This window comes from Tenrec ecaudatus, chromosome 14 (assembly GCF_050624435.1).
Source record: "Tenrec ecaudatus isolate mTenEca1 chromosome 14, mTenEca1.hap1, whole genome shotgun sequence".
Lineage (NCBI taxonomy): Eukaryota > Metazoa > Chordata > Mammalia > Afrosoricida > Tenrecidae > Tenrec > Tenrec ecaudatus.
The window spans coordinates 1,444,104-1,468,744 of record NC_134543.1 but is presented as its reverse complement, the minus strand read 5'-3'; the positions used below and the strand labels follow the sequence as shown (position 1 = coordinate 1,468,744).

Below are 24,641 nucleotides of genomic sequence, written 5' to 3'. Positions count from 1 at the left end.
CTTGCGACGCGGCCGTAAAGTTGCTTCTGGCGTAATCGCGACGCTGCCGTGCGGCGCGGGAGTTCGGCGGGCGCTAGGCCATGGCGGCCCTGGGGCCCAGGAGCAAGCCCCTCGTCCCCCCGCTCTGCCGCGCCTTTGCGGACTGCGGCCGCCAGCTCACACCGCAGTGCGCCGCCGAGCACAGGGACGCGGCACCCAGCAGGGTAAGCGGGGTGCTCGGGACATGGGCTAGGAGGGTGGCCAGGCCACGCCCCTCAGGATCGCGCCCCCTCTCCACCTGCCCCGATCGCTCCCCGCCGAGGCCGCCCCTTCTCCCGGTTCGCCTCTTCCTACGACCTCAGCCCCTCAGGTCTGCCGTCGGCCCGGCAACCCGCGTCGTCCTGGAGGTCCCGCGGGTCCCGAGGTGGGGCTGTGGGTGGACAGACTCCGTCCGAGAAGCCCGTGGTCAGAAAGGGACTCTGTCGAGCCGAGGTCTGATTGGTGGACGGCAGCGCCTGCGGAGCTGGGGTCAGGGCTGGGGCCAGAGGTGACCAGGCAGCCAGGTGGCGCGCCCCCTGTTACACCGCCTACCCGCGCACCCCTGGACAGCTCCTGCTTAGGTTGCCCACAGCAGGTGCCCATTTGTTCGTGCGTTGTTGAGGTAATGTCCCCTTAAAAGATCGCAAACTCTCCTAGGACTTCACGTTTTGTGTGTGTGTGTGCAAACTCGGGTGCTCCACCCACCGGCCAATCAAAAAGTATTGCCACAGACCCTGTAATAAATAAAAATCAAAATGTGAAGCTGTTGGCCCTCCAGACTCTCTGTCCAGGTCTGTACACTTCTGAAGGTGGTGCTTCCACCTCTCCAACCCGACCCCCCCACCCCCACCCCCCTGAAAACCAACCCTCTGCTCCGGGATGGTCAGCACAACAAGACAGTGTGGGCATTCCCAAGGTGCAGTAACGTTTTCTTGTTTTAAATATGACATCAGTCCCAGACGCCCAAGAAAACGTCTCACATGGTGGTGGGTGCTGTTGAGTCCCAAACCCAAAGGTCCAGCAGAGTCGAGCCAAACGCAAGGTCCAGAGCCAGAAGCCAAAAATGACCCAAAGTCTCAGCAAGCCTGCTTTGCTTCTACCCAGTGAGGAATTGGAGGTGAGGCGACGTGTGTGGCGGAACTTCACGGTGACACCGGCGTTTATAGCCCATCCGAGGAAAGCCCGTATCTCCAGTCACACCCTGTTTGTCACGGGATCTCAACAGTGCCCCAGGAAACCAAGGGCACAGCTTGGTTCACATGGCAGGTCTTCATGCCGTCCCGCTGCTGCCCATTAGTGTAGTACAAGGCAAAGTGGAGGGGCAGCACAAAAGAGGAAGTCCCTCAACAGGGGCTACTACAGTGGGCTCCGGCAAGGGATAATTGTGAGACTGGTGCAGGGTAGGGCCGTGTTTCTGTCTGTTAAGCATGGGGTCACTGTGGGTTGGAATTAACAACAGCCGCCTAAATGGGCTTAGAGGCACAGGCGTAGAGTCTAGGGTGCTAACACATCACATTACGAGTTATAGCTAAAAGGGCCATATTAGTTGGCCCTGTCGTGCAAGGAGGACTCAAAGTAGGTTGCTTTTCAGTGTTTTTTGAGTTTGAGGAACAAAAGAAGGGTGGGTGGGGCAACTGTGCACAGATTTTTTGTAGGACAACCCTTCTTATCTTGGAAGAGGGAGCAGGTGCATTGTGCTGGGAAACAGTTCTTCAGTGCAACCTTCCTGACCTTTTTCTCACCCATGCAATTTTCTTTTATCTTAAAACTTCTTCAAACAACAACAAACTTCTTCAGGGAAAGCTCCTCTGATTATCTTGTGTCTTTCAAGAAAATCTATCAAAGTTACTGGGGGTGGGGGGAGAAATGCCACAAGCTTCTTTGCTGGGTACTTGGCCTTGAATGTAATTGGCCTAGCAGATCCCCTTGGAAACCACTGTTTTGTTTTGATGCCCCTTCCCCTTTTAAAGACTTCCTAATAAGACCAAAAGGGGCCCTGGGGGCATAGTGGTTACATGTTGAACTCCTTGTGGTCAGCACTTGGAAACCGTGAGCCACTCTGAGGGAGACACATGAGGCTTTCTATTCCTGTAAAGAGCTCCAGTCTCAGACCCACAGAAGCAGGTCCACCCTGTCCTGCAGGGTCACGTGAGTGATGACTTGATGGCAGGGAGTTTGACCAAGACTAAAACAAGCAGATGACTGAGAGCGTTCGCCTGCAGCCACCCACTGAGGGCAGAGAAGCAAGCTGGTTTCTTGTGGAACAAACCCGTGCATGTGTGAACTGGAACCCCAGGAGGAGTAAGTTTTGACTTACCCTTGAATACTGCTAAAGATGCACAAAGATGATGCATGCCAGTGCAGGCAAACGACCTAACAGACGACCTGCACAGCTTATGAAGGGTCTGCTGTCTGTGGGAGGCCTAGGCCTGGAGCAGGACCCTGGTGACAGCAGTTAAAGTGCTGGGCTGTGAACTGAAAGGTCAGCAACAGAGCCCATAGCCTCTCCGTGGAGAAGGCCTAGGGGCTTTGTTTTCTGTCCCACAGGGTCACAGTCAGCTTGAGGGCAGCTGGCTTGTTTGTTTTTCTCCTTAGGTCTTATCTCCAGATGTCAGGTGAAGCGATGACTCAGTGTATGGAACGGGCTAGAGGCACAATGCTGAAGTAAAGTGAACACGTGCTTTATGGCCAAGGCAGGCGTAAGGCCAGCTGGAAAGCTTAGTTCCAGCAACAATGAAAGAAGGATGGAAAAGAAGCAATTGAAAATCCCGCAGTAAGCCTGTCTGGGACTGGGCCTGTCTCTGGGCGTGGGGCTGTGGACACGTGTTTATTCTTGCTGCCATCCAAGGTCTGCCTGCTGCATAGCTTGGACAAGGCTCGACCGGGCAGCTGGTTAGCCATCGGCCTAATTCCCGTTGGAGTGGCCACAGCCTAGAGAGCCTGAACCAGCTTCTCAGGGAGTCTTTGGGTGACAGGAAACACACCAACAGGAGATGCGGCACGAGGGAAAACTAGGGTCCTGCCAAGAGCTTCCCCAGGGAGGACCTTTGGCCAGCCTGGGAGTCCATCCCATAGCCATGCCGTGTGACAGCGTAGAACTGCCCCATGGGGTTTGTTTCCAGGAGGCAGGTCTTTCTGCAGAGCTACCGGGGAGAGGGGGTGTATGTGTGTTGAAACACCAAATCTTCGGCCAAAGCAGAGCACTTTAACCAAGGAGCTGAGGCCCACTTGGATTGGGGAGGAGCTGTGTGCTCCCTTGCCACATGGTTCTTTGAGGTCTGGCACTCAGGGATCAGAGAGGGGAACAAATGTGGGTGCTCAAGGCCCATCCTGCAGCTCTAGGATACAGGGCCCGTCCTGCAGGGCCAAGGATACAGGGAGAGTTCTTGGGCAGGATTAAAGCACGCCTTCTTTTCAGGGGAAAAAAAATGCCCAGCGACCCTGAAAATGGAAAACATTTGTTCTGTAGCCCCTAGTCCAGGAGGTAGTGTGGGTGTCAGCTCTTGCAGCCCCCGCCCAGTTCAGCACTGCCCCCAGGAGTAGGTGTGCCCGTGTTGGCCACGCTGAAGGAAACTGGCGATGGCAGCCTGCCCCTTTGGGCGGCCTGCTGTTTATCTACAAAGCCTTCAAGACAGCAGTCTCCTCGCGCTGCAGAAAGCTAATTAATTACCCAGAGAGTGCCCTGCTGTCAGCAAAGGCAGGCGATGCAGGAAATAGAAATGGCCTGAAGGCCAAAACTGTCACCTGGTGCATCCAGGATCCAGCCTGTGCTTAAAACTGCACAGGGGCTAGAACCCGGCAAGTTTTGACTCTCGGACCACCTGCACCTTCCATCCTAGTAGGTGTGACAGGTGCCTGGCCTGGCTTTCTGGTGTGCCTCTGGATACCGGACATAGTCGTGTATAAGCTGAGTTTTTCAGCACATTTTTTATGTGGCTTTTGTGGTAAAATTGAGTGCCTCATCTGATATTGGGGGTGGCTTATACTCGAGTATGCATGGCATATTAGGAAGGGGTGCAGCAGGCTTGTCCTGGGGGCCAGGATTTTCCTTAACAAGTCTGTGCACCAGCCTTGTTCTGGGGGCCGTTCCATTCTCTACCATTAGCTCATAAAGGGAGGCCCTGGTGGGACCTGGTATGTGCTCACCTTCTACCAATATGCCAGGCTTCCTCCCCAATGCGTGCACCACCTGCAAAGCTCCCCCCACCCCCACCCCACTGGTCCATAGAGGCTGGCCTGTTGCATGAAGGTGATGCAGTTTCAGCTGAGCTTCCGGACTAAGGTGAACTTAGAAGACCTGGCAACCCACTTGTGAAAACCGTACGGATCTGGCAGGCTGAGATGCCACCAGCAGGGATGACGCGGGTGAGTCAGGGGCCGCCTGGACCACGGCAGCAAAGATGGGCATCAGTTTACACAGCAGGCACACAGCGAAACCCACGGCCATGCTGACTGTCGAAGCAGAGCAGCTCTGTTTGTTTAATGCTTACGCCCTTCCACATCCAGTCGCATCCAGCAGTGTGATGCAGTAGCGGCCACATCCATTTCTAGGGCTGCACATCTTTATAAGAGCAGGTGGCTCACTGTTCTCCCGGGAGTGACGGCTGGGCCTGAATCCGCACCTTGAGCTTGGCAGCTTGGCACCATCCTGGAGTAAGTAGAACTGCCCTGGGGGAGGCGGTCACAGAGTCAGGATTGACCGGCGGGAGGGCAGGGGTTTGGTGCTGCAGGGCGACCACATTTCTAAGCACACTGGTAACCTCCAGTGGGACCTTGGGGACACATTAGGCTGCTGACCGCAGGTCAGTTGTGGGAACCCACCAGCTCTGGCTGGTAGTCCTGCATTTTATGAGCACTCACAGTAAGAGTTCAGAGTTCATGCTCGGGTTGTACCGCTGGCCTGAGAGCTATCTGTAATCCTATTTAAGCCTCACTCCTCAGAAGTGGTGACCTTCAGCACCTCCATTCCCAGGTGAGGACAGATTCAGTGGCTTCGGCACATCGTGCAGCTGCCAGTCGTGAACTGAAAGAAAGGCCTGTACATGTTACAGATTGTGAGGTACAAAATCATCTTCTAGTCATTTTTGGCTCAAAAAGAACACAAGTACTAACCGTCGGCACAGAGAGGTAATTTAAAAAGTTGGTTTACGCGCTGTAGATTTCCAAACTGGGTATCCCAGGCCAAAGGGAATAGGTTTAAAACCTTTTAGGTGTGGTCAGGTTATATTCAGGAGGCAGAGCCCACTGCCACCTCCACCTCCCTTCCTCGGGCTGACCGGGGCTCTTGCGGCACCAAGGTAGCCTTACGTGGTGGAGACCCTTCCTCACTCCACATCGTCCCTACTGCATCAGACATGCCGAGGGCTCTCTTTTGTGGTTCATATTAGGATCCTAATAAGGTTCATCCATCGTGAATGATTTGTGTGCTTTTAGGACTCTTAATCTGCTTTCATCTCCCTGTTCGCCGCTTTAAGCTCCCGGCTGTGTCAGCACCCGGGATATGTCTCCTCTGGGAGTGCCCACAACCGAGCCTGTGCCATGCGCTGTGCCCCCTCACTCCAGCTTCTGTAACCAACCACTGCCCCCTCTAGCCTCGGCTCCATTCAGACTGGTAGTTTCACCCTGGGGGAGCGGTGGGAGGACTACTTTATTAGTGGTGTGTTCTTCCATCAGGATTGATTGGTTTTCTAAGGCTACACTGGCCATGAACTTGGTCCTGATGCTGAGCCTGGCTTGCTGGCTGGATCCCTATTTGTAGGTGAGACTAGCTGGGTATCTCAGTGTCAGCTGTCAGCGTTATATTTAGTCTTGGAAGGAGCAGCCGTGCATGCCTCTACGAACTGCTCAGGAGGTGTGGGTCCTTTCGTCTGGGTGAGAGGACTTGTAGAGGTCTTTGGGCCTGAGTGTCAATCCGTCTTACTCCGCATCGTTTTGCTCAGGGGCTCAGGGTGGTGAGAGCTGTGCATTTCATGGTGATTCTAGCAAGATGACTGTGCTTTTCTGAAAAACACTGCACCTTTACTACAGGCAGGCTTTTTTTTTTTAAAGCAAATACAATACCATTTTCATCCCCCTGAAATAATGCATCTCACTGAAAAAAGTCAGCTGCTGAAGACAAAAGCTGTATGATGTCACTTACTTGTTCCGAGGGTGGGAGGGAGAGATAGGGCATTCCTGTTTGGGGAGCATCGAGTTTCTGTTAGTGGTGGAAGAATGTTCTGGAAAAGGACCTCCATGACGGTGGCCCACATGAGGATGTGCTTGGGGCATTGAATTGTCAGTGTGGACGTCGGGTTGATAGGCAGTTCAGATGTGCACATTCCCTCCTCCCCCCCCAAAAAAAAACCTTGAAAAATCAGTGGATCACCAAATGAAAAGCGACTGTGCTTTAAGGGGCGTTATCAAGAAAGTGCCCTCTGCTGAATGGGCACTCTGGGGACCAGCCTCAGCTGGGGGCTCACTGCCCAGCATTATAAAGCATGCGTACCGCTCACTGGCGCAGGACTCAGCAGACCGGCAAATGGCCCCCACATCTGGGACAAGAAGCTCAACTTGGATCGGCGTCAGGGGAGTGCAAATCAGAACCGAAATGAGCCCCGCTGCCGAGGGACCAGTGCAGGCGGGCGAGCATGTGGAGGATTGGGGTGGGGGCCTTATTCACTGCTGGTGGGAATGTGAAGAACACAGCTGCTGCCGAAACCAGCCTGGCATCTCCTCGAACCCATCACAGAATCCCGTCTGACCCAGCAATCTACTACTTGGCCCAGACCCCGAGCAATTTGGACAGGACTCAGACCCATGGTCACCTGGGCCCACCCGCAGCATCCTTACAAGTGCAGTGAGCCGAAATGCCCCCTCTGCATAGGCCTGGGTCAACAGAAGGTGGTGTGTCCGCTCAGGGAGAAAAGCGAGGCCTGCTCTGTGTGAAGACACTGATGAGCTGGGGGAGCACCCCAGGCACAGGACCAGTGCTGTGCGTTCCCACTCCTGTGACAAGCAGATCAGGGGTCACCAACGGCGGAGACAGGCATCCTGGTGGCGCAGTGGGTTAGGCACACACTGGTGCAGATTTGCCACCTCTCCTGTAGAGATCTAGTCTGGAATCCCTGAGGGATGTTCCACTCTGTCTTGTTAGACTTACTACGAGTTGGCGTCCACATGATGGCTGTGGGTCTGTGGGCTGAAGGGGGGGGGGGGGCAATCCAGACCGGAGGAGTGAAAATCCAGACCAGAGAGGCAGGTGTCCTAGACCTGGTTTGTAGCCCAGGACTCAGGACCCAGGTCCCGAAAGGCTCTGGCAAGTCCCAGCCCAGGCATGTGCGTCTGCACCTAGCCTCTCCCAACAGCTGCCACCCCCACCCCCCCACACACACACTGGTTCCCTCTCACCACTGCAGTGGGTAGGTGTCCTGGGTGCAGGGCATAGCAGTGTGCAGAGGCCAGGGCAGAGATGACCAAGAAGAAAAGCCTCCACGCCAGCCTGAAGTTGTTGACCAGCACTTTGTGAGGGCCGCTGACCCCGAGGGGACTCCAGGGTGCTGGCTGTGGGGCTGAGTCAGGGAGCTGAAGTGCCACTGGCAGAGACCAGGGGCCAGTGTCCAAGCGGGACAGGGAGGGGAGCTGCCACCTCGCCCAGTGTGGCCTGATTTGCTTAAAAGGCGGCAGGGTCCCGTGGCCTGAGGCTGGCACCCAGGGCTCTCACCCCCAACCCCTGACTCCCTCTTCCCTGCTAACCCAAGGGCCAGCCGCTATCTATTCTGGAGCCCGAGGCAGTGGCGGCAGCACTGGACCAGGGAGATGTGTGCCTGTGGGTGGCTGACAGTATCCACACAGGGTCTCTGAGATTCTGGGCACAGGGACAAGGGTATGCAGTGTCTCTCTCCCCCTCCCACATGTCCCCTTCCTGGTGAGGGGGCCCCTCCAAATTCAATGTAAAGAGCCAGCCTGTGGGTGAGTGGGCCTGCGTCCCTGCCATTTGCCCACCTGGGGGGGTGGTAGCCATGGTAACAACTTCCAGACAAAAGCTGTTCTTTTCCTTCACGACAGGCTCTTGCCTTCCCTGGAGCGGGTTGTTTTTAGTGGGAGCTGAGGGGCAGGGTGGCCCGCCCACAGTGACCAGCTGACGGCAGTCACACTCCTGCAGCTGCCGACAGAGACCACGTTCAAATGGTAGAGGGCAGGCTGCAGGCTGTTCCCCTCCATCTCTGCCCACCCCTCCAGTACCTTCTGGGAATTGCCTCCTCAAGAATATCCCCCCTCCCCTCCTGCAGGCATGCAGGCTGTGAGGGGAGTCAGACGCGCAGTAAGATGGGCTTTGGGCCATGCTGGAAGAAGTGGAAGGCGTGGGGGGTGCGGCTCTCAAGCCCTTGGCAGGTGGATGAGGTGATAAAGGCCTCTGTTGCTTCCTAAACCAGCTCCCAGACGAGGCCCCACCGACAGGCCGGCCCAGCCTGCCTGCCGCCCCGCAGACAGAAGCATCACTGTGATTCTAAGGCTGTGCCAGCCGCCATGTCTTCCTTCATCCCAGGAGCAGCTAGGGGTTCGAACTACTGACCTTTTGATCCACAGTGATGCCCCGGGCCTCCTCTGGTGTCACATGAGGAGGGGAGATGGCACTGCTGGCTCCACACGTGGAACTCAACCCGGGCAGTGCCTCTCGTGACCCAGTTTCCTTCCTTGTGACATAGAGACTGATGCTGGTCTGAAGCATGGCCTGCTGAGCCCTGCCTGCTCACAGTCACCCTGGAGGATAGGAGAACTGCCCCTGAGGGTGTCCCAGGCCGTCAGTCTGTACAGGAGCAGAGACAGACTGACTCAGCTTTCCCCCAGGGCCTGCTGGTGGGTTTGAACCAGCGACCTGGCTTTAGGCTTGTAGTTGCTCATTACTGTCCCCTCCAACCCAGGGTGCTTGTGTTCTCCACCAAGGAGCCCATGGATACTGGCAAGGTGCGCTGATGGGTGATGCCCGTCCTCACGGTGGCCAGTGTGCCCAAGTCCAACCCAGGGCTTGTCTTCCATTTCCAGGGCTGTGCTGGCAGTGTGGCCCAGTGAGCAGCCCTAGAGTTTCAGGGGCTGGTTTTCAGAAGTAGGTTCTCAGGCTTTACTTGCTATCCTGTTTCAGTCTGGAAGCCCGGCTGAAATCTGCCCACTAGGGGTGATCCTGCTGGCATTTAAATTACCGCTGTCCTGCCCTCCAGGCCAGCCATGACAAACTGAGAGATGGAAAAAACAAATCAACGTCACTGCCATCAGATCGTTTGCAACTCATGGGACCCTACAGGACAGCCTAGAACTTGCCCTGAGTATGTCCGAGACTGTACATCTTGATGGGAGCCAACAGCCTCATCTTTTCGCCCGCAGAGCAGCTATGGGTATTGAATTGGTGACCTTAGGTTAGCAGCCCAGTGCATAACACCACCATCAGGACTCCTAGACTGACACACGGGTAGTAGAGATGTGTGCTGCACAGTTTTATCTCAGTCAAGTTGAGCATGCACTTAGATGCTAAAGAGGTACAAGCAAGCTGACTATCTGGGGCTGGCCCTTCACCAGGTGCTGAGGCCATTGGGGGGGGGGAAGGGGGGAGCTAGTAGACACACACACACAGGCCTAGGGCCTGCATTTTGTGAGACCTGAATTCCACTTGATGACAAGGATTCGGAGGCACAGGGAGGGGCTTGAACCACCATCCTCTCGGGAGGTGGGGGATTATATCAGGAGCCACAGCCTGGGACCCCGGGCGGGGCGGCTCTCTGTCAGAATGGACTCACCAACAGTGGGTCCCACTCTGATGACAGTAAGTGTCACTCTTCTCACTCAGTTCTACGTGTTCCTTTCAGGTTCTTTATACATTTGTCAGGACTCTTTTCATTTTATCTTAACATGTAATAAAGAGCTTTATTTCAAGAAGCAATTACATATAAAGCAGACATCTCAGCCCAGTCCAGATGAAGTCCATAAGGCTGATAGTAGCTCAAGGATTCTTGAGTCATTAGAGAATGTGTGTATTTAATTTTCTAGACACATTTTGGAAGTCTGAGGGAGTGAAATGTATTTTTCGGCGTTTCCCGTTCAGGCACATGTCTTTCTAGCTTGAAAAGGTTGTCAGCGATGAGCACGGCGGTGATGTTCAATCACACACCACGAGTGCCAGTGGCCCAGAGCCCTGGTGACACGGGCTGAAGTGCTCCAGTGGACCCCACTGACCTCTGTGGGCAGAGACGAGGCATGGCAGTGTCACGCACTCCGTGGGGCAGACCTCCAACCTCCAGGGTCGCTGTGAGCCAGCAGCACATGCACTGTCCTGTGACAAAGCTCAGGAGGGAGGGAGGGCTCCCCAGTGCTCTGGACCTCCCGGCCATGAACTGGCCACGCTCCCAACAGGCCTCCGACACAATTTGAAGATTTCTGAATTCGTGTCAAGCTTGTGGCACTGTGACCGCCCTGGAGGCCTCCTGTGTTTAAGCTGTGTTCCTCCTCTGTCCACAGGGACTTGGCCTTCCCAGCCACACGGGCTCTCTGCCTTCCTCCAGGGGCCTGTGTGACATCCAGACCCACGGTGGGGACAGGGAGGCGTGGGTGCGCTGGAACTGAGCACCTGAACCTTTCTGTTGAGCACCTAGCCCCCTGTACCCCTCTTGCTGAAGGTCCTCATGACTCACTGACTCGACTGAATACGATGTTGGTGTCCACGGGTGGGCCCCTGTCAGACGCCAGCTGCTTCCTGACTTTCAGGGTGGCTAATCAGCAAGCAGGCCAGTCAGCGCCACGCGGCTCGCTGAGCAGCAGCCACGCTTTCCCTTCCAGGCGCCAGGGAAACTTGTCCTGGGCGGGCCTTTGACATCAACTTTGTTGAACTGTAACTTAGCACATGTGTTTAAGCTGTGTGGGGCCAGGGTTGCATACACCCCTGTAAACCTCACCCCCAAACACCCCTCCTCAGGCAGCCCCTGACTGATGGCTCTTTCTGGTATGCCAGGGGAGTGGCCTCTGGGTGCAGCGCTCTGGAGCTTGGTCCTGTGGTGGTGGGTGTACACCTTCCTGGGGTGCTGCCCTTCCCGGCTGTGACTAGCAGAACAAGACAGTCGTCATTAGGCTGAGCCACTGTTGCAGCTACGGCGTCAGCCAGCTCGTAAAGGCCTTGCTCTCTTCGCTGCTCTCTGCTCTACCAGGCGCGATGCCCTCCTGGACTGAGACGCCCAGGACCAGAGCTGAGATCGGACCGTCCTCGCTGCTAAGGCGCGTTCCGGCTGTCCTTTCTCCAGGACAAGTTGCTTGTTCTTGGCGGGGCACGGTCCTCTCAGTGTTCACAGCCAACTCTAAGAATCAAGGCCATGGCTGCTTCTCCAGTCTCCTTGTTCAAGGTCCTACTTCCACCTGCGGGTGAGGTGATTGAAAATACCCTGGTGCACCCTAGTCCTCAGTCACGCCTGTACTCAGAAGCAGTCCTGGGTGGAGGCGTGCCCAGTGTGGCACGTGGCTTGGTTTCTTGGTTGGTGTGTCCCCTGAGCACTGAGGATGGGAGGGACCACTTACTCTGGTGTTGGGGGACATGGAGTCATCAAGTGAAATACTTGCTTCTGGCCCATCTATCCTCTGCCCTAGAACACCTGCCACATGACTGGGTAGGATCAGGCAAATAAGGGGGAGGATTCTAACTCCAGGGTTGGCGATTTGGGCATTCCTCTGGCTGTAAGAACCATCTCAGAAACGAGAGAGAGAGAGAGAGCTCTCGGGCCCATCAAGGAAGGAGAGCCGGTGGCGGAGCACACTTCTTTGGAGATCCTTGCCTCAGGTGGTGGTGGGGTGATGGGGGCCAGCAGAGGCCACACCGAGGGCAAGAGGCCCCCAGCAGAGGAGCCACAACACTCTAGGCAGAGACCAGGAGACTGAAGCAGAGGAGCAGGCAGGTTTCCTGGTACACAGAACAAGGCAGACACAGGACCAGAGGGAGACGGTGCTGCTGGCTGAGAGGCACTGTTTTCTGCTCCTGGTTCGTGATAGCCTATAAACTTCCCCAATGAACCCCGCAGTCGTGAGTATCACTGTGAGTTCCGTGTGGCCCTGGAAATGGCTGCCACTTTAACTCATTTTATCTGTGGTTGAGCTTATTTGACAATCAAAATATTGAATTCTTAAGGCATTGCTTGTTGAAAATGTGTCAAGAATACTGCTACTTTTTTTTTTTCATGAATACTGCTACTTCTAGGAAATTCTTTGGGCACACAGTCCTAGAGGAAGGAACAGGAGACTGATAAAACCAGATTGTTAATTTTATCATTTTTATAATATGAGTGGGTTTCTCATTGGAATGGGTCAATCCTATGTATTTTGTTCAAGGTCTCAAGATTCTGCCCTCCAAGACAATCTTGCCATGATTGGATTGGACCCCCAGACAGACAATCAAACCTTCGACCTGTTCAGTTTTACATCCCCAAAGATGAGTCACCCTTGGAACAAAGGCTTCGGGAGCTCAGACAAGAAACACAGGAATGGAACCAGGAATTCTGGGCAAATCAGAACTCCACTTTTATGAAGGTACGTTTAAAAGGAGCCCTGGTGCGCTGTGGTTAACCATTCAGCAGCTAACCAAAAAGTCAGTGGTTCGAACCCACCAGCTGCTTCTCGAGAGAAAAGTGAGGCAGTCTGCCCTGCTTTCTTTAGGAGCCCAGGTTAGAGTGTGAAATCATGCAGTTTACCACTTGGGGGTGCTAGTGCTGAATCCTTCATACTTGCTTTGCCTCTGTGGACCCGTTCATGTGTTTGCAGGTCGGTTAGAAAGTGTTGCTACAAGTCGTTAAGAACGTAATGAAACACAGATAGCAGTGGGCAGCGGCCATATGTCGACATGCCCTTCATCTGGGTCTGCACACAAGCCCTCCCATGATTTCGACCGTGTCCAATTGCCGTGTTCCCGTCCCCCAGTCACTCAAGTCATGCTCCTTTTCTATATTTGTTGTGTTGGGTGGCAGAAGTCTGAAGGAGCAAGGTGAGGGCAGCGGGGGTAGATTGGAGGGACAGCCCTTGTTGACAATGAGCAGCCGCATGGCCCCGAGGGAAGAAGAAAACTCTCTTGGCGCAGCTTACTTGGCCTTTTCCTCAGACCCCCGCTTTCAGTTTCCCTGACACTCCTGCTGATTGGCCCTGTGGTCCTCCTGTGCCCTTAGAGAAAATCCGGCAGGATGACCCTTTTGAGTCCTGCAGGTAGATGCCATACCTTCTGAGCTGACCCGGCTGCCTTGCAGAGAAGCCACTGCTTTGATGGCACCTCCAGAGATGCAGCAGGGTCTGAAGAGAGTGTGTCTGAAGCTGTGCCCGGTCCAGGGACCTGCTTGAACACAGGAACCTGTGTGACCAGGAACTGATTCCTTGATGTGCCCCTATGCATGTGCAGCTTTAGGGGATTTGGGTTTGTGGGATGTGTTCTTCCTGAGAACTCAGAACTCTTAACTGCATATTCATTACCCAAATAAGCTACACGAGAAAGAAGTATAAGTATTTCAACCCGCAGGGAAGCCCATGAACTAATCATCTGTTTTTCCATCGGGGCGGCTGTCATGTGGCCTGCGGTCTCTGGGCCAAATTCAGTGAACCTCTCATTTTCAGATCCTCCTTTAAGTGCGAGGCCTTTAACCCAGGTCACAGGGCTCACGCTGGGCTCTGCCAGGGGAGAGCAGAGAGCTGGGAGCAGAGAGGACAGGCTGGTGATAGCACCCCTCTGGTTCTTTCAGGAGAAAGAAGAGTTCATCCACTCCAGGCTGAAGGCGAAAGGCCTGGCACTGAGGACTGAGTCAGGTCAGTGTCTTGGTGTCTGGCGGGTCCCGGAGAAGATGAGAAAGGAGGAGGGGCCAGGAAGGGGAGAGGGCTGGAGCATGCGCTTCCAGTGGGGGCTCTCCCTCCACAGGCCCCGGGGCTGTCTCTGCCCAGGCTTGAGAGCTAGTTTCTTTACTTATCTTTTTCTGAATGGGGAGAAGCTGGTCCCCAAGGAACACTGGGCAAGAGTTACTCCACAGTGAATGGATGTGTGCTGGTGCCCCTTGCTACCTGCCCCTGGTTTGGCTGGCAGGTGATCACCCAGTGCCAGACTCCATGCCACCTGCCGGCTTCCTGGGCAGAGTGACCGGGCCCTGGTGGTGGCTCTGTAGCTCCTGAGTGTGGGTGAGCTTGAGAGTGGACACCATGGTCATCGTGTCCCCAGATTTAGAGGCAAGTTTCCCCAGTAAATTAGATTTTCTTCCACAAATGTGTACACATTTTGATTTCTGGCTTGTTTGCCATTCATCCACTGTGACAGCACACATCTCACTTCCCCTGTGTCTCCTGTCTCCACCCCCCACGTCCCCCGGGTCTCCTGTCTCCCTGTGCCCCTTGCCTTCTGAGGCAGGGGCCATGACAACAGTTGTTTTGTGGTGAGGGACTCCGTCAGCTTTGTTATGTGCAGCATTGTGTCGGCCATTGGTGGCCTCCCCTTCCCCTCAGGTTGAGGACAACTTCTGCAGAGACGCCGGGGATTTTGGTAGAGATTGTATTGTGTCCACAGGCTAAACTGGGGAGTATTTCCATTTTAACAGTATTATGTCTTGCAGCCCATGGACTCAGGTATCTTTCTATTTATTAAGATCCTTCAGCATTTCTTCTAATTCTTTTGAAGTTTTCGGTGTACAAGTCTTGTGCAACCCATGTTAAATTTATTCTTAAGCATTTTATTTTTAATGCTATAATAAACAGTTGTGTTATTAATTTCCTTTGTGGATGGTTCATTGCTCAGATCCAGTACTCATAATTGATTTTTTTAAAAATGTTGATCTTGCGTCCTTCTGTAGCTCTGCTTGTTTGCTGTGTGAAAGTCCTAATGTCGATGCTGAAATGCACTTCCAGGTCAAAGGGCAACACTGAATGCAGAAGAAATGGCTGATTTTTACAAGGACTTTCTCAGTAAGAATTTTCAGAAGCACATGTATTATAACAGGTAGGCGTTCACTTTTTTCTAGATTGGGTAGGGTGAACACAGGCAGAATGTAGTGGCCTTTGTGTTTCTGTCTGAGAGAGGAGGATGACTTTATGAGCCCTTACTTGTCTCTATACAGCCGCTGGCTGGTTTCATTGCCATGGAGACACAGTGGCTGTGAGCCCTCCTGGTGACCATGATGGCGATGGTGTTGCTGCTTACACCACCTGGAACTGCTTGCCAAGTGGGCCGTGGGTGTCAGAGCAGCTTGTGCTCCACAGGCTTTCAGTGGCCTAGCTCTTTGGAGTGAATCCCAGGCCTTTCTCCCACAGCACTCCCAGCGGCATTCCCTAGGTCTGGGTCTGTAGCGCCTGGGGCTCAGGGGGTGAGTGCTTGACTGCTCCCGGTGAGGTTGACGGTTAGAAATGCCACTGGCCTGTCTGATGGAGGAGAGCAGCCCCTTGGTGTAAAGCTTTATGGGAGCAGAACACCTCCTCTTTCTCCCTCTCCGTCACCATGAAGCCACCAGCACCCCTGTATGATGTTCATTTCCTGAATGTGCACGTGCGCCTACATCCCCAGGGGTGACAGTGAGCCCTTTGGAGAAAGGGCTGCAGGCTCCTGGCTCAGCGCCCCTCGGGTGAGGCACAGGCTTGAGATGCTTACCAAGCTGTCTTTGCCGCTGTCGCTGCCGCCGCCTCCTCCTCTCCCGGAAGTAGTAGGACCGGTTAGGACACTGCCGTGTGTGTGTGTGTGTGTGTGGGGGGGGGGGTCGCTGAAACTGGCTTTAGCACAGCAGCAGTGTGGCAGCAATGAGGGGCGACACTTGTCCGTAGTGACCAGTGTAACTGACGTCCCAGTGTAACTGCACCTGAGCTGTGGCCGACTGGGACTGGGGTGTGTCTGTACTGAGCGCACAGTAAGCCCCAGGGCACGCTGGCGGCTGCTCCGGGGAAGGGTGGCCGTTATCAAAGTGGGGACTCAGGGCTCTCGTTCGGCAAATTGGAAATTTCCAGGGAAAAAGGCTTTTTGAAAACAAAGCAAATTTCTTCGTTGTCCGGCACAAGGACCAGGCCTGAGATGGTTTGATTCTTTGTGTGACGCTGCCTTGGTCACTGTGGGAACCTCAGCTGCTCGGCCGAGCGGGCTCACTGCTCTTCCTTTGCACCTTGGCTTCTGAAGGACCACCTGCATGATCCCTCATAAGCCTCATTTGGGGTGGGGGGGTCTAGTGAGCCCAGAGCGCCCCTTCCTGGCGAGCACCCCACCACTCCACCCCTTCACTCCGAGCCCAGCGTCCATCCCAGAAGCACTGCTTCTGAGGGAGGCGGGCAGCCTGGTCCCAGGTCCGATGGAGAGAGATGAAGGTGCTCTGGGTAGGAGAAGCCCCCGCCACACCAGGGCTTCCAGAGATGGGCATTGTGTGGGGCTGTCCACTGGGATGTGGCCTCTTCCATTGGGACTACCGACCTCGGGGAGGGGGGTGGCTCCCCACAGCCTCTGACTGAGATACAGGGATGAGCTCCTTCGAGACAGAAGTAAGCAGAAGCTGGGATGCCCCAGAAAAGGACCCTGCACTTGGTGCAGCCTCACCCTGAAGTGCTCTTCACTGCTGCTGATCCAGGCCAGGTGCCGCCCTCAGCCGGAGGGGGCTGCTGTGGGGCCCTGGGCTTCATGGGGTCCTTCAGGGTCGGCCTTCAGCAAACCTCAGAGGGGGTGGAGAGTCAGGGGCTGCTGCTGGGAGAGGGGCTGCCTGATGTCTCACGTGCATGTCCCTTTTCTCTTCCTGACCCATGCAGAGACTGGTACAGACGCAACTTCACCATCACCATCTTCATGGGGAGAGTGGCCCTGCACAGTGCCTGGAAGCGGCTCTGCTCAGGCCGGCGATGACCCAGCAAGCCCGCGGAGACTGATGACTGCTGTGCTGGGCCTGCCCACCGCGTCCCAGATAGCTGGTGTCTCCAAGGGTCCCAAAGTGCTGGCACAGTCCCTCTAGGGCAGCAGCATGGCCAGGAGACATCAAGTCCCTCCAGGTGGGGCATGACCCAGACTGCCTGACTCTGGCTTCCCAGGGGGTCCATGTCACGTGGGGCAAAGGCACACTCAGCGCCTGCCAAACAGAGCCCAGGAAATGCTAATAAAGTGTGACCTGACCACAGGCTGGTCCTGGCACTGCTGCCTCCCCGTAGCCCCAACTGTACCTGCCCTTCACCAGCCCCTGTCCATCCTGCCCTCTCCGTTGAGGCCCGGTCTTACTCACCCAGGCCTCTCTCATGTCCCTCAGAAAGCCCTGGCAGATGGGCAACGGCCTTGGGGGTGGGGAGTGGGGTGTCTGTGGGACCCGCCAGACCCCCCCATCCACAAAAATAGGTTTCAAAACCAGGGCCTATTAGCCAGTGTTCGCAAGTGGTCAGAGGCTGCTTGGCAGACAGTTCTTTCTCCCAGATAAGGAGAGGAGAGCCCGGCTACTCCTGCCTCAACCCTGAGGCAGCTCCACAAACAGCATCCAGAGCGTCCTGTCACTGAGTCCGTTTGATATGTGAAGCTGCATGACCTGCAGTGGGCAGAGAGCAGGGCTGGGTGTGGCTTGCTACCACCCTGGAGGGTGGGCTAGTGGGCTGGGGTAGGGCTCAGAGATAGGGTGCTGGGTTAGGTAGGCTGCAGGGTCAATGGTCCAGAGCGAGGATGCTGGACGCCTGCCCAGGCTCCCATGTGGGCTAGGCAGAAGGTGTATAGCTCTCTGTCCCTCAGCTCACCCTGGTAGCACTGGCCGGCCAGCTTAAAGGCTATTTAAAAATTCTCTCTCTGGTCTTAGGACTAAAGAGCTGTTTCCAGGGTTGACAGTTTCTCATTGTTTGTGTAAATCCAAATAGTCGTAGAAGTCAGAAGCGAGGTGGCCACCTGAGAGGGGGTTTAGGGGAGCATGCTTTCTCCCGGCGGCACTACAGACTGAAGGATGCAGAGGAAGCATTGCATGTCCATGAAGGCATGGGGGAGGGGGCTGCTCAAGTTGGGGGGGGGTGTCTCCTGAGGCCTCTGCAGTGCCTTTGTCCTGAGTCACTCAGGACTGCTGGGATTGCCTGCATGCTGACCTGTTGAGTGGCTGGTCCTGCTGTGGGCCCGGGCCCTAGCCGCTCCAGCTCAAGACTCCCTAAACGTTGTACTCACAGCCCCTTCACCTGAGAAATTGGCAGTGTAGGTAAGTTGTCATAAACATCTCGGATTCATTATGCATTTGATTTTTTAATTACGTAACCTGGCTTTGTGTGTTCAGAAACCTATCATGAAACTCTTTGAGAGCCTCTCATTCAGCTGCAACGCCCCTTATGGGGTCTGGACCCGCAGTTTAAGAAGCTTTGCTCCTGCGGACCTGCCCACCTGACCCCAGGCATGCTGGTTCTGGGGCCCCAGCACGTGTACTTCCAGCACACACACAGGCCCTGTGGCTAGCTGCTCAGGACGTGTAGGGTGGACACTCAAGATAGAAACATCTCTGGCAACGTACTGGCCAGGACCATGATGCCCTTGATGTGGGCCAGGATCTGGTCCACGGGGGCTCCCTGCACACCCTGTTTGCCTCAGTGCTTTGTGGGAACCCAGAGGTGGCCGCCGACCTACAGAGAGCTCTTGGCTGGGCCCTCAAGGTCATGAAGTCAGATAGGGGTGGGTGGAGAGGGACAAAGCTTCTCCCCGACAGCCCCCAGGAGAGACGTCCTCTTAGGAGCAGGGTAGTGAGCAAACGTTTGGACGGTGTCCTGCCCCAGACAGGGCTCCTGTAAGTGCAGTTCATGAGATGACATGTTGCTTTCTGTTTTGGGCTGAAAGCCAGGGGGTTATTAAAGGAGAACATGGTTGGTAAACTGGGGCACATGGGTTGAGAGGCAGCTCTCAGCTCTAAAAAAGGTTTTCTTGGAAGGTGTCAGAGGAGCAGTGACCAGATGGGGCAGCTCCCTGCAGGTGTGGCCATGAATTTGGCATGGAGGTGTGTGCACTGTGCCCTGCACACCCAGCACCCCTGCTTGACTCAGTCACTGGGGTGGGGGCTCAGGGATGGACATGCAGAACACGGTGACCCTGTTCATGGCCTCGGCAGCAACAATGTCATTCAGTCAGTTGCAGAAAGGCCACAGCACCCCAAGTGAGTAAGACACAAGACTTCTTTCTTGATTTCAACCCGGAGATTAAGAGATTGCAGCAAAGGGCAGTTTAGGTCCCAGATGCATGCAAGTAAATCCTCGGTCATTTGACTCTCGTATGCAGGGGGGTGTGTGTGCAGGTGAGCAAATGAAGGTGGTCTTGGAGGGGGGGCGGTGTTTGCCTTCACTCTAGGAGGCTGTGTTCTTAATGGTTTTTGAACCAAAAATGAATCTCTCACCTCTGGCAGTTGGTACCTGTGGGTGTTCAAAACAGACTCGCTGATTCAGACTCTTCGGGAGGGAGGACCCCATAGGGCAACTACACGGGTGCAGACAGCTTCATCTTTCTCCTGCAGAGCGGCTGGGGGTTTTGAACAACTGACCTTGTAGTTAGCAGCCCAACATGTAACCACGACCCCACCATGGCTCCTTTTTTGTCGATGTTGGTTTTCATAATTATCGGGGTGGTGGGGGTGGGAACCCGGCCTATGGGCAGGCTTCTGGTGAAGGTCCACATAGCAAGTCAGCTTTCGGTTTGATTTCCCCACCACATGGCCCGTGACCTGGTGCCAGCTCTTCAGTGTGTGCTGGTTGGCCTGCTGCCGGTGATTTTCTGTTGTGTCCGTCTCCCCTCCGCCTTGCTCTGGGCCAGTCTCCCTTACCACCCTGGCCAGGAAGGCCTCTGAGCAGGCCACCTCCCAGGAGTCTACCTCCTTTTCCTGTTGGGGATCACAGTCTCTGGGAGTTTGGGTGCCAGTCGGGCCCTCCTCATTCTCTGTAGACCCTTTGCAAACACCAGCACCCCAGGGTCAGACATGGGGTGACAAGCACTGAGCCACCCCAGCTAAGGGTGTGCCTTCCCCCTGCTGTCAGGAGCCAGTGGATGCCCAGGAGGCACCCAGTATCAGAGGGTCTCCTGTTACCCCACCATGCAACCCCCTGTAGGCTTCCTGCCACCCCAAACCCTGCCAGCAGCCAGCTCAGGGACCGATACTACCTTCCTGGGCCAAGCCTCCATGTTTTCCTCCCAGGCTGTCTCAGCTGGGCTCTGGGTTCCTGTGTCTTGTGCACCCAGGCCTGGGCTGGTTTGTCCTTTTGGCCACCTTGTACCCCTTATGCATCCATCTGTCCATCCACATGGGAATGGACATCCACGTGGGAAGCAAGTTGACTCAGTGAGAATAAGGGAAGGGATGTGTGTGGTGGACACAAACAAGCCCTTGCTCATCAGCAGCTCTGGGGAGGTCTTGTGCACACGTGCACAGATAACCTCCACACATGGACAGACACATGTGCATGCACACATGTCCGGAGAGCGTGCAGACCCACAGGATGGGAGGAGAAATGCTGCCTTATCTTGAAGAGCACACCAGGGTCTCTTGTGGAGTATGGTTCTGTTTCCCATGTTCTCATTCTGAGTCATAAAAAAGCCAAGTCCAACCCACCGCTGCGGAGCCGGTTCCGAATCAACAGTAAAGTGCCCTGGAGAGCTTCCTGAGACTGCCGACTGCCCCGGCTCTCTCCCACGGGGCCCCTGCTACCTTTGGACTGCCAGCCTGCCCGCCAGCTGCTGCAACCACTGTGCAGCCAGGCCCTGGATTCCGAAACCTCCCTGCTGCTGAGTCCAAACTGACTCAGAGACCCTGCAGCACAAAGTAGACCTGCCTCCGGGTTTCTGAAAGCAGCTCTTCTGGGGAGCAGGTAATCACCTCTTTCTCCAAAGAACACCTGGTCAGTTAGAACTGGTGACCTTTCCGTTACAGCCCCAGGCTTAACCTGTTCAATCACAGGCTTTAATTATGTTAACTTTTATTGCAGGGCCGCCTCCCCTCTGACAAGTGCTAGGTAACAAAAACTGCTCCAAAAAGTGGAGCTGGCACCCAGTGGAAGACAGACTGGGAGGCTGGGACCCCCCTAAAAGTAAGACGCAGTGCATCTGAAGGTGTCACCCCACGACTCCGGATAAAGCCCAGACTGGCAAGGGCACATGGGATAGGAAACTGATCCCCATGATTGGTGGAAAATCTCGACAGGAAAAGGACAAACAGCCCAATTTTGTGCAGGTAGCAAACACTCACTCGAAAGCGCGTCAGTCGAATGGGACTCGGTGTGACCCTGTAGGTGGGCGTAGAGCTTCCCCTGGGGGTTTCCAAGACTGCTGTGACTGCTAACTGGAGTTGAAAGCCGCCTCTCTCTCCTGAGACGCAGCTGTTGGTTTCAAACTGCGATCTTGCAGTTGGCAGTCCAGTGTATCACCACCACTCCACTGAGACTCCCAGAAGTAGCAGAGCATTTGCCATCCCAGCCACATTTGCGTGTCCAGGTCAGTGACGAATGATGCTGTCCCACTGTCCAGCCATTGCCATCGGCCAGTCCCAAGTGCTCCACCACCCTCAGTTGGGCCGGAGGGGTGGGGGGTGGAGTGCGGTAGAACTTGGTCAGGGCAGGAACCTGGAAAAGACAGTGTGCCCTGTGGCCAGTGGTCCTCGGTCCTGCACAGCAGACCCCACGAGTGGCCCTTTGAGCAATGTGTTGTCCTCTAGAGTAGCTGGGGCATAGGGGACTCCCCCTGGCCCTGGAGGCATGTGCACCAGCAGATCCGCTGGTCCCCATCCTGGACTGCAAGGCTTCCTTCCCTTGTTCCATGCTCCTCCCACCATGCTGTCAAGTTCAGTCCATGTCCCCTGGCTGTTCTGACCTTGTTTACCCAGACCCTGGCCATCACCCCATCCGCAGGGAGCCCTGGTAGAACAGTGGGGTTAAGCGTTGGGCTGCTAACCACAATGTCAGAGGTTCAAACCCACCAGATGAACAGTTCACTGTCCTGTAGGGTCACCGGTGAACGGCAGTGGGTTTGGTCAGGTCTGTAAGGAGCCCCAGTGGTTCAGTGCTTAAACTCCCAGGTGCCAACTGAGAGCAAGGTCAGTAGTCCGAACCCCCCAGTTGCTGCTCATGAGAAAGATGAGGCCGTGGCTTGGCCTGGGAACCCTGTAGAATAGCTCTTCTCTGCCACGGAGTGGTTGTGTGTGGAACAGACACAAAGGTGGCGGGCTTGTTGGTTTGGGCCATCAGGGGTGGTCACCAGGCCGGCCTTTCAAAAACGCTCAGCACACTGCCCTGGGCATCAGTGGTTATGCCCCTGGTTCCTGCTGTCCATCCCACCAGACCTCCCTCTTCTCGCGGAGTCACCCTCCTCCTGCTCCCTGGGCAGACAGACGAGTACTGCCCCCCAGCAAGGCCTGCCTCCAGGCACCAGCAGCCTGCTGGAGTCCTGGCCTGGCTCCTCACCAGCCTGGCAGTCTTGGGGTGGGTGACACTGTCAGGGACAGCCCTAAATGGCACTGTTGGTGTCTCCTCAACTGCCTGCCAAACACTGGATGGCATCTCCCTGCTTTGTCCCCCAGGACCTCCACCTCCCATCTGCCCACCAACTCAGGCTGGAACCCAATGGTGCCAAGTTTTGAAGGCCAAATGGCCTGATAAGGAGCCACTAGGTGACCCCAACAACCCCTCAGTTCCAGACCCCGCCTCCCTCAGGAACCTTCAACCTCCTCCCCAGCCCCCCATGCACACACTGCTGGCTTTCAGAGTCACTGACTCCTGGCCTGACAGGAGCCACCCAGCCTCCCTCAAGTTCTCTGCTGGGCACTTGGCCATCCTCCCCACTGCTGCATCCCTGAGCCCCCACCCAGCCTATGCCCCTCGCTGAGTCCCAATCCCACAGTGAGGTTCCTGCTCCAGGTCTTGTGCCCAGAGAACACGGACTCCCTCGCTGTAGGGCCATGGCCAGCACCCCTTCCCCGGCTCAGGTGGCTCTGCATAGGTCCCAGAGGAGCTGCACTCCTGGGTGTTGGGTGACTGGCTCCTCAGAGGTTGCCTGCCAGGCCTTTCTGACTAGGTCCCACTGGGTGTACTTGCGATGCCATCGTTTCAGCTACAGTTGAGTGCACCCACCACCTGCACCCCGAGGCCGAAGGGCAGCAGGGCCCAGCTTGCTCCCTCCGCAGCCATGCACCAGGCCCTGTTCTGCGTGCAGGAGCAGGAGCTTGCAGAGCAAACTCCCCCACTGTGTGACTTGGCCAGACAGCACCCTCTCTGCTGGGCAGTGCCCTGCTGCGATGATTGACGTTCGATTCCCATACTGGCTTCCGGGAAAATCCTTCTCCTTCATCTGCAGTGAATCAATCAGTCTCCCAGAAGCCCTCAGGCACTCTCACGCTGTCTCTTAGGCGACTTGGTATTGATCTGCAGTGCTAATTGTCTTCAGGTTGGCCTGAGTCCGTCCTTCACTGGAAAAGTACAGGACAAACTCATGGGGTGCGTGGGGTGGGGCCGAGAGATGGAGCGGGAGGTCAGCAAGCACACAGAAGTGGGGTTCCAGCTTCTCCACAGCGCCAACCTGCCAGCATCGCCCCTGCCCAGCCCTCACTCCACACCCACCGTGCCGTCAGAATGGTAGAGGTGGCTACCAAGAGCATCGGAGTAGGGGGCCGTTTGTGTGCTGCTCCAGCGCTGTCCCCCTGCCATCCCCTCCTCCCAGCCCTGCTGGCGTGGACAGGCTGAGGAGATTCGGAGTGTCATGAGGCAATGAGCAAGGTGGACTGTTGTGTTGAAAGAAAGCAGCTCAGCGTGGACTGAGACCTGACACAATGGAGCTCTTAGAACAACGCCCGGGATTGCTGCTGCATTCTTAGACCTGACACCCAAAGCCCAAGCATCGGCAGCAACAGAGACTTCCCTGCTTTGGAGAACAACACCCTGAAGAGGCTGGAGGAAGGCCCACAGGATGGGGGGAATTATTTGCAAATTGATGATCCAATTGAAAATGGGCAAAGCCTAGGATAGACATTTCACCAAAGAGGATGGATGGAGAGTTGGATTGGCATAAGTATGAGGAATGCTTCGAAAACTCATAGAAAAAAATCCTATTTGAATTCCATTTGAAGTGCCCCCTCCTCCACATGTATGGCTTTTGAGCCTGCTCCAACTCCTGCACAACAGAGCCAAATCCGGTTCTACTCACCCTCACATTCCCCGGGGAGTTTGATCTCACCGAGGGTCTCCCTTGCCCTCAATGCCTCTGTGAGTCTGGGTACATTAGAGACACAAATCCACAGAAACCCATTATGTATGAGAGTTTTATATAAAGGGTAAGTGCACATCAAGAAATCCCAACCCAGTGCTTCCCAAGCCCACAAGTCTAACATTAGCCAATATGTCCAACACCAATCCACAAAGTCCTCCATCCCACAAAACACACACTACGATGCCGACTGCAGGAGGGAAGCCAAATCAGTGAGTGTAAGCATCTCAGCGCTGCCAGGGTCTCCACACAGCTGCTCCAGCACCCAGGGCTGCATTGGGGTAGGTTCATGTGGCTTCTCCTTAGGGATGTCTTGCAGGAAGTGAGCTTTGCCAGCTGAAGCAGGGAACTGGCTAAGGCAGCTGCACCCTGGTCCAACCATCAGAAAGCAAGAGACCCGAGAACTAGAAAGGCGAGGCTCACCAAGCCATTTATCGCTCCACCTTTCAATTAA

At 55.3% G+C, this 24,641-nt stretch overlaps 1 protein-coding gene across 1 annotated transcript; it reads left to right on the top strand.

Annotated features, from left to right (window-relative positions):
- Window positions 1-39: 39 nt before the first annotated feature.
- COA8 (cytochrome c oxidase assembly factor 8) lies at window positions 40-17,957 on the top strand. The gene is made up of 5 exons (XM_075532383.1): window positions 40-203; window positions 12,358-12,555; window positions 13,749-13,812; window positions 14,896-14,986; window positions 16,765-17,957. The coding sequence occupies exons 1-5, from the start codon at window positions 81-83 to the stop codon at window positions 16,856-16,858; spliced, it is 570 nt and encodes a 189-aa protein (XP_075388498.1). The 5' UTR covers window positions 40-80; the 3' UTR covers window positions 16,859-17,957.
- The last annotated feature ends 6,684 nt before the right edge of the window (window positions 17,958-24,641 follow it).

What these genes read in the sequence shown, in the direction of transcription:
- COA8 (XM_075532383.1), top strand. Translation starts at nt 81, where the DNA reads ATGGCGGCCCTGGGGCCCAGGAGCAAGCCCCTCGTCCCCCCGCTCTGC. An exon ending in GGGACGCGGCACCCAGCAGG is followed by an intron (nt 204 to 12,357) that starts GTAAGCGGGGTG and finishes ATTTTGTTCAAG; the next exon opens with GTCTCAAGATTCTGCCCTCC. An exon ending in GGCACTGAGGACTGAGTCAG is followed by an intron (nt 13,813 to 14,895) that starts GTCAGTGTCTTG and finishes ATGCACTTCCAG; the next exon opens with GTCAAAGGGCAACACTGAAT.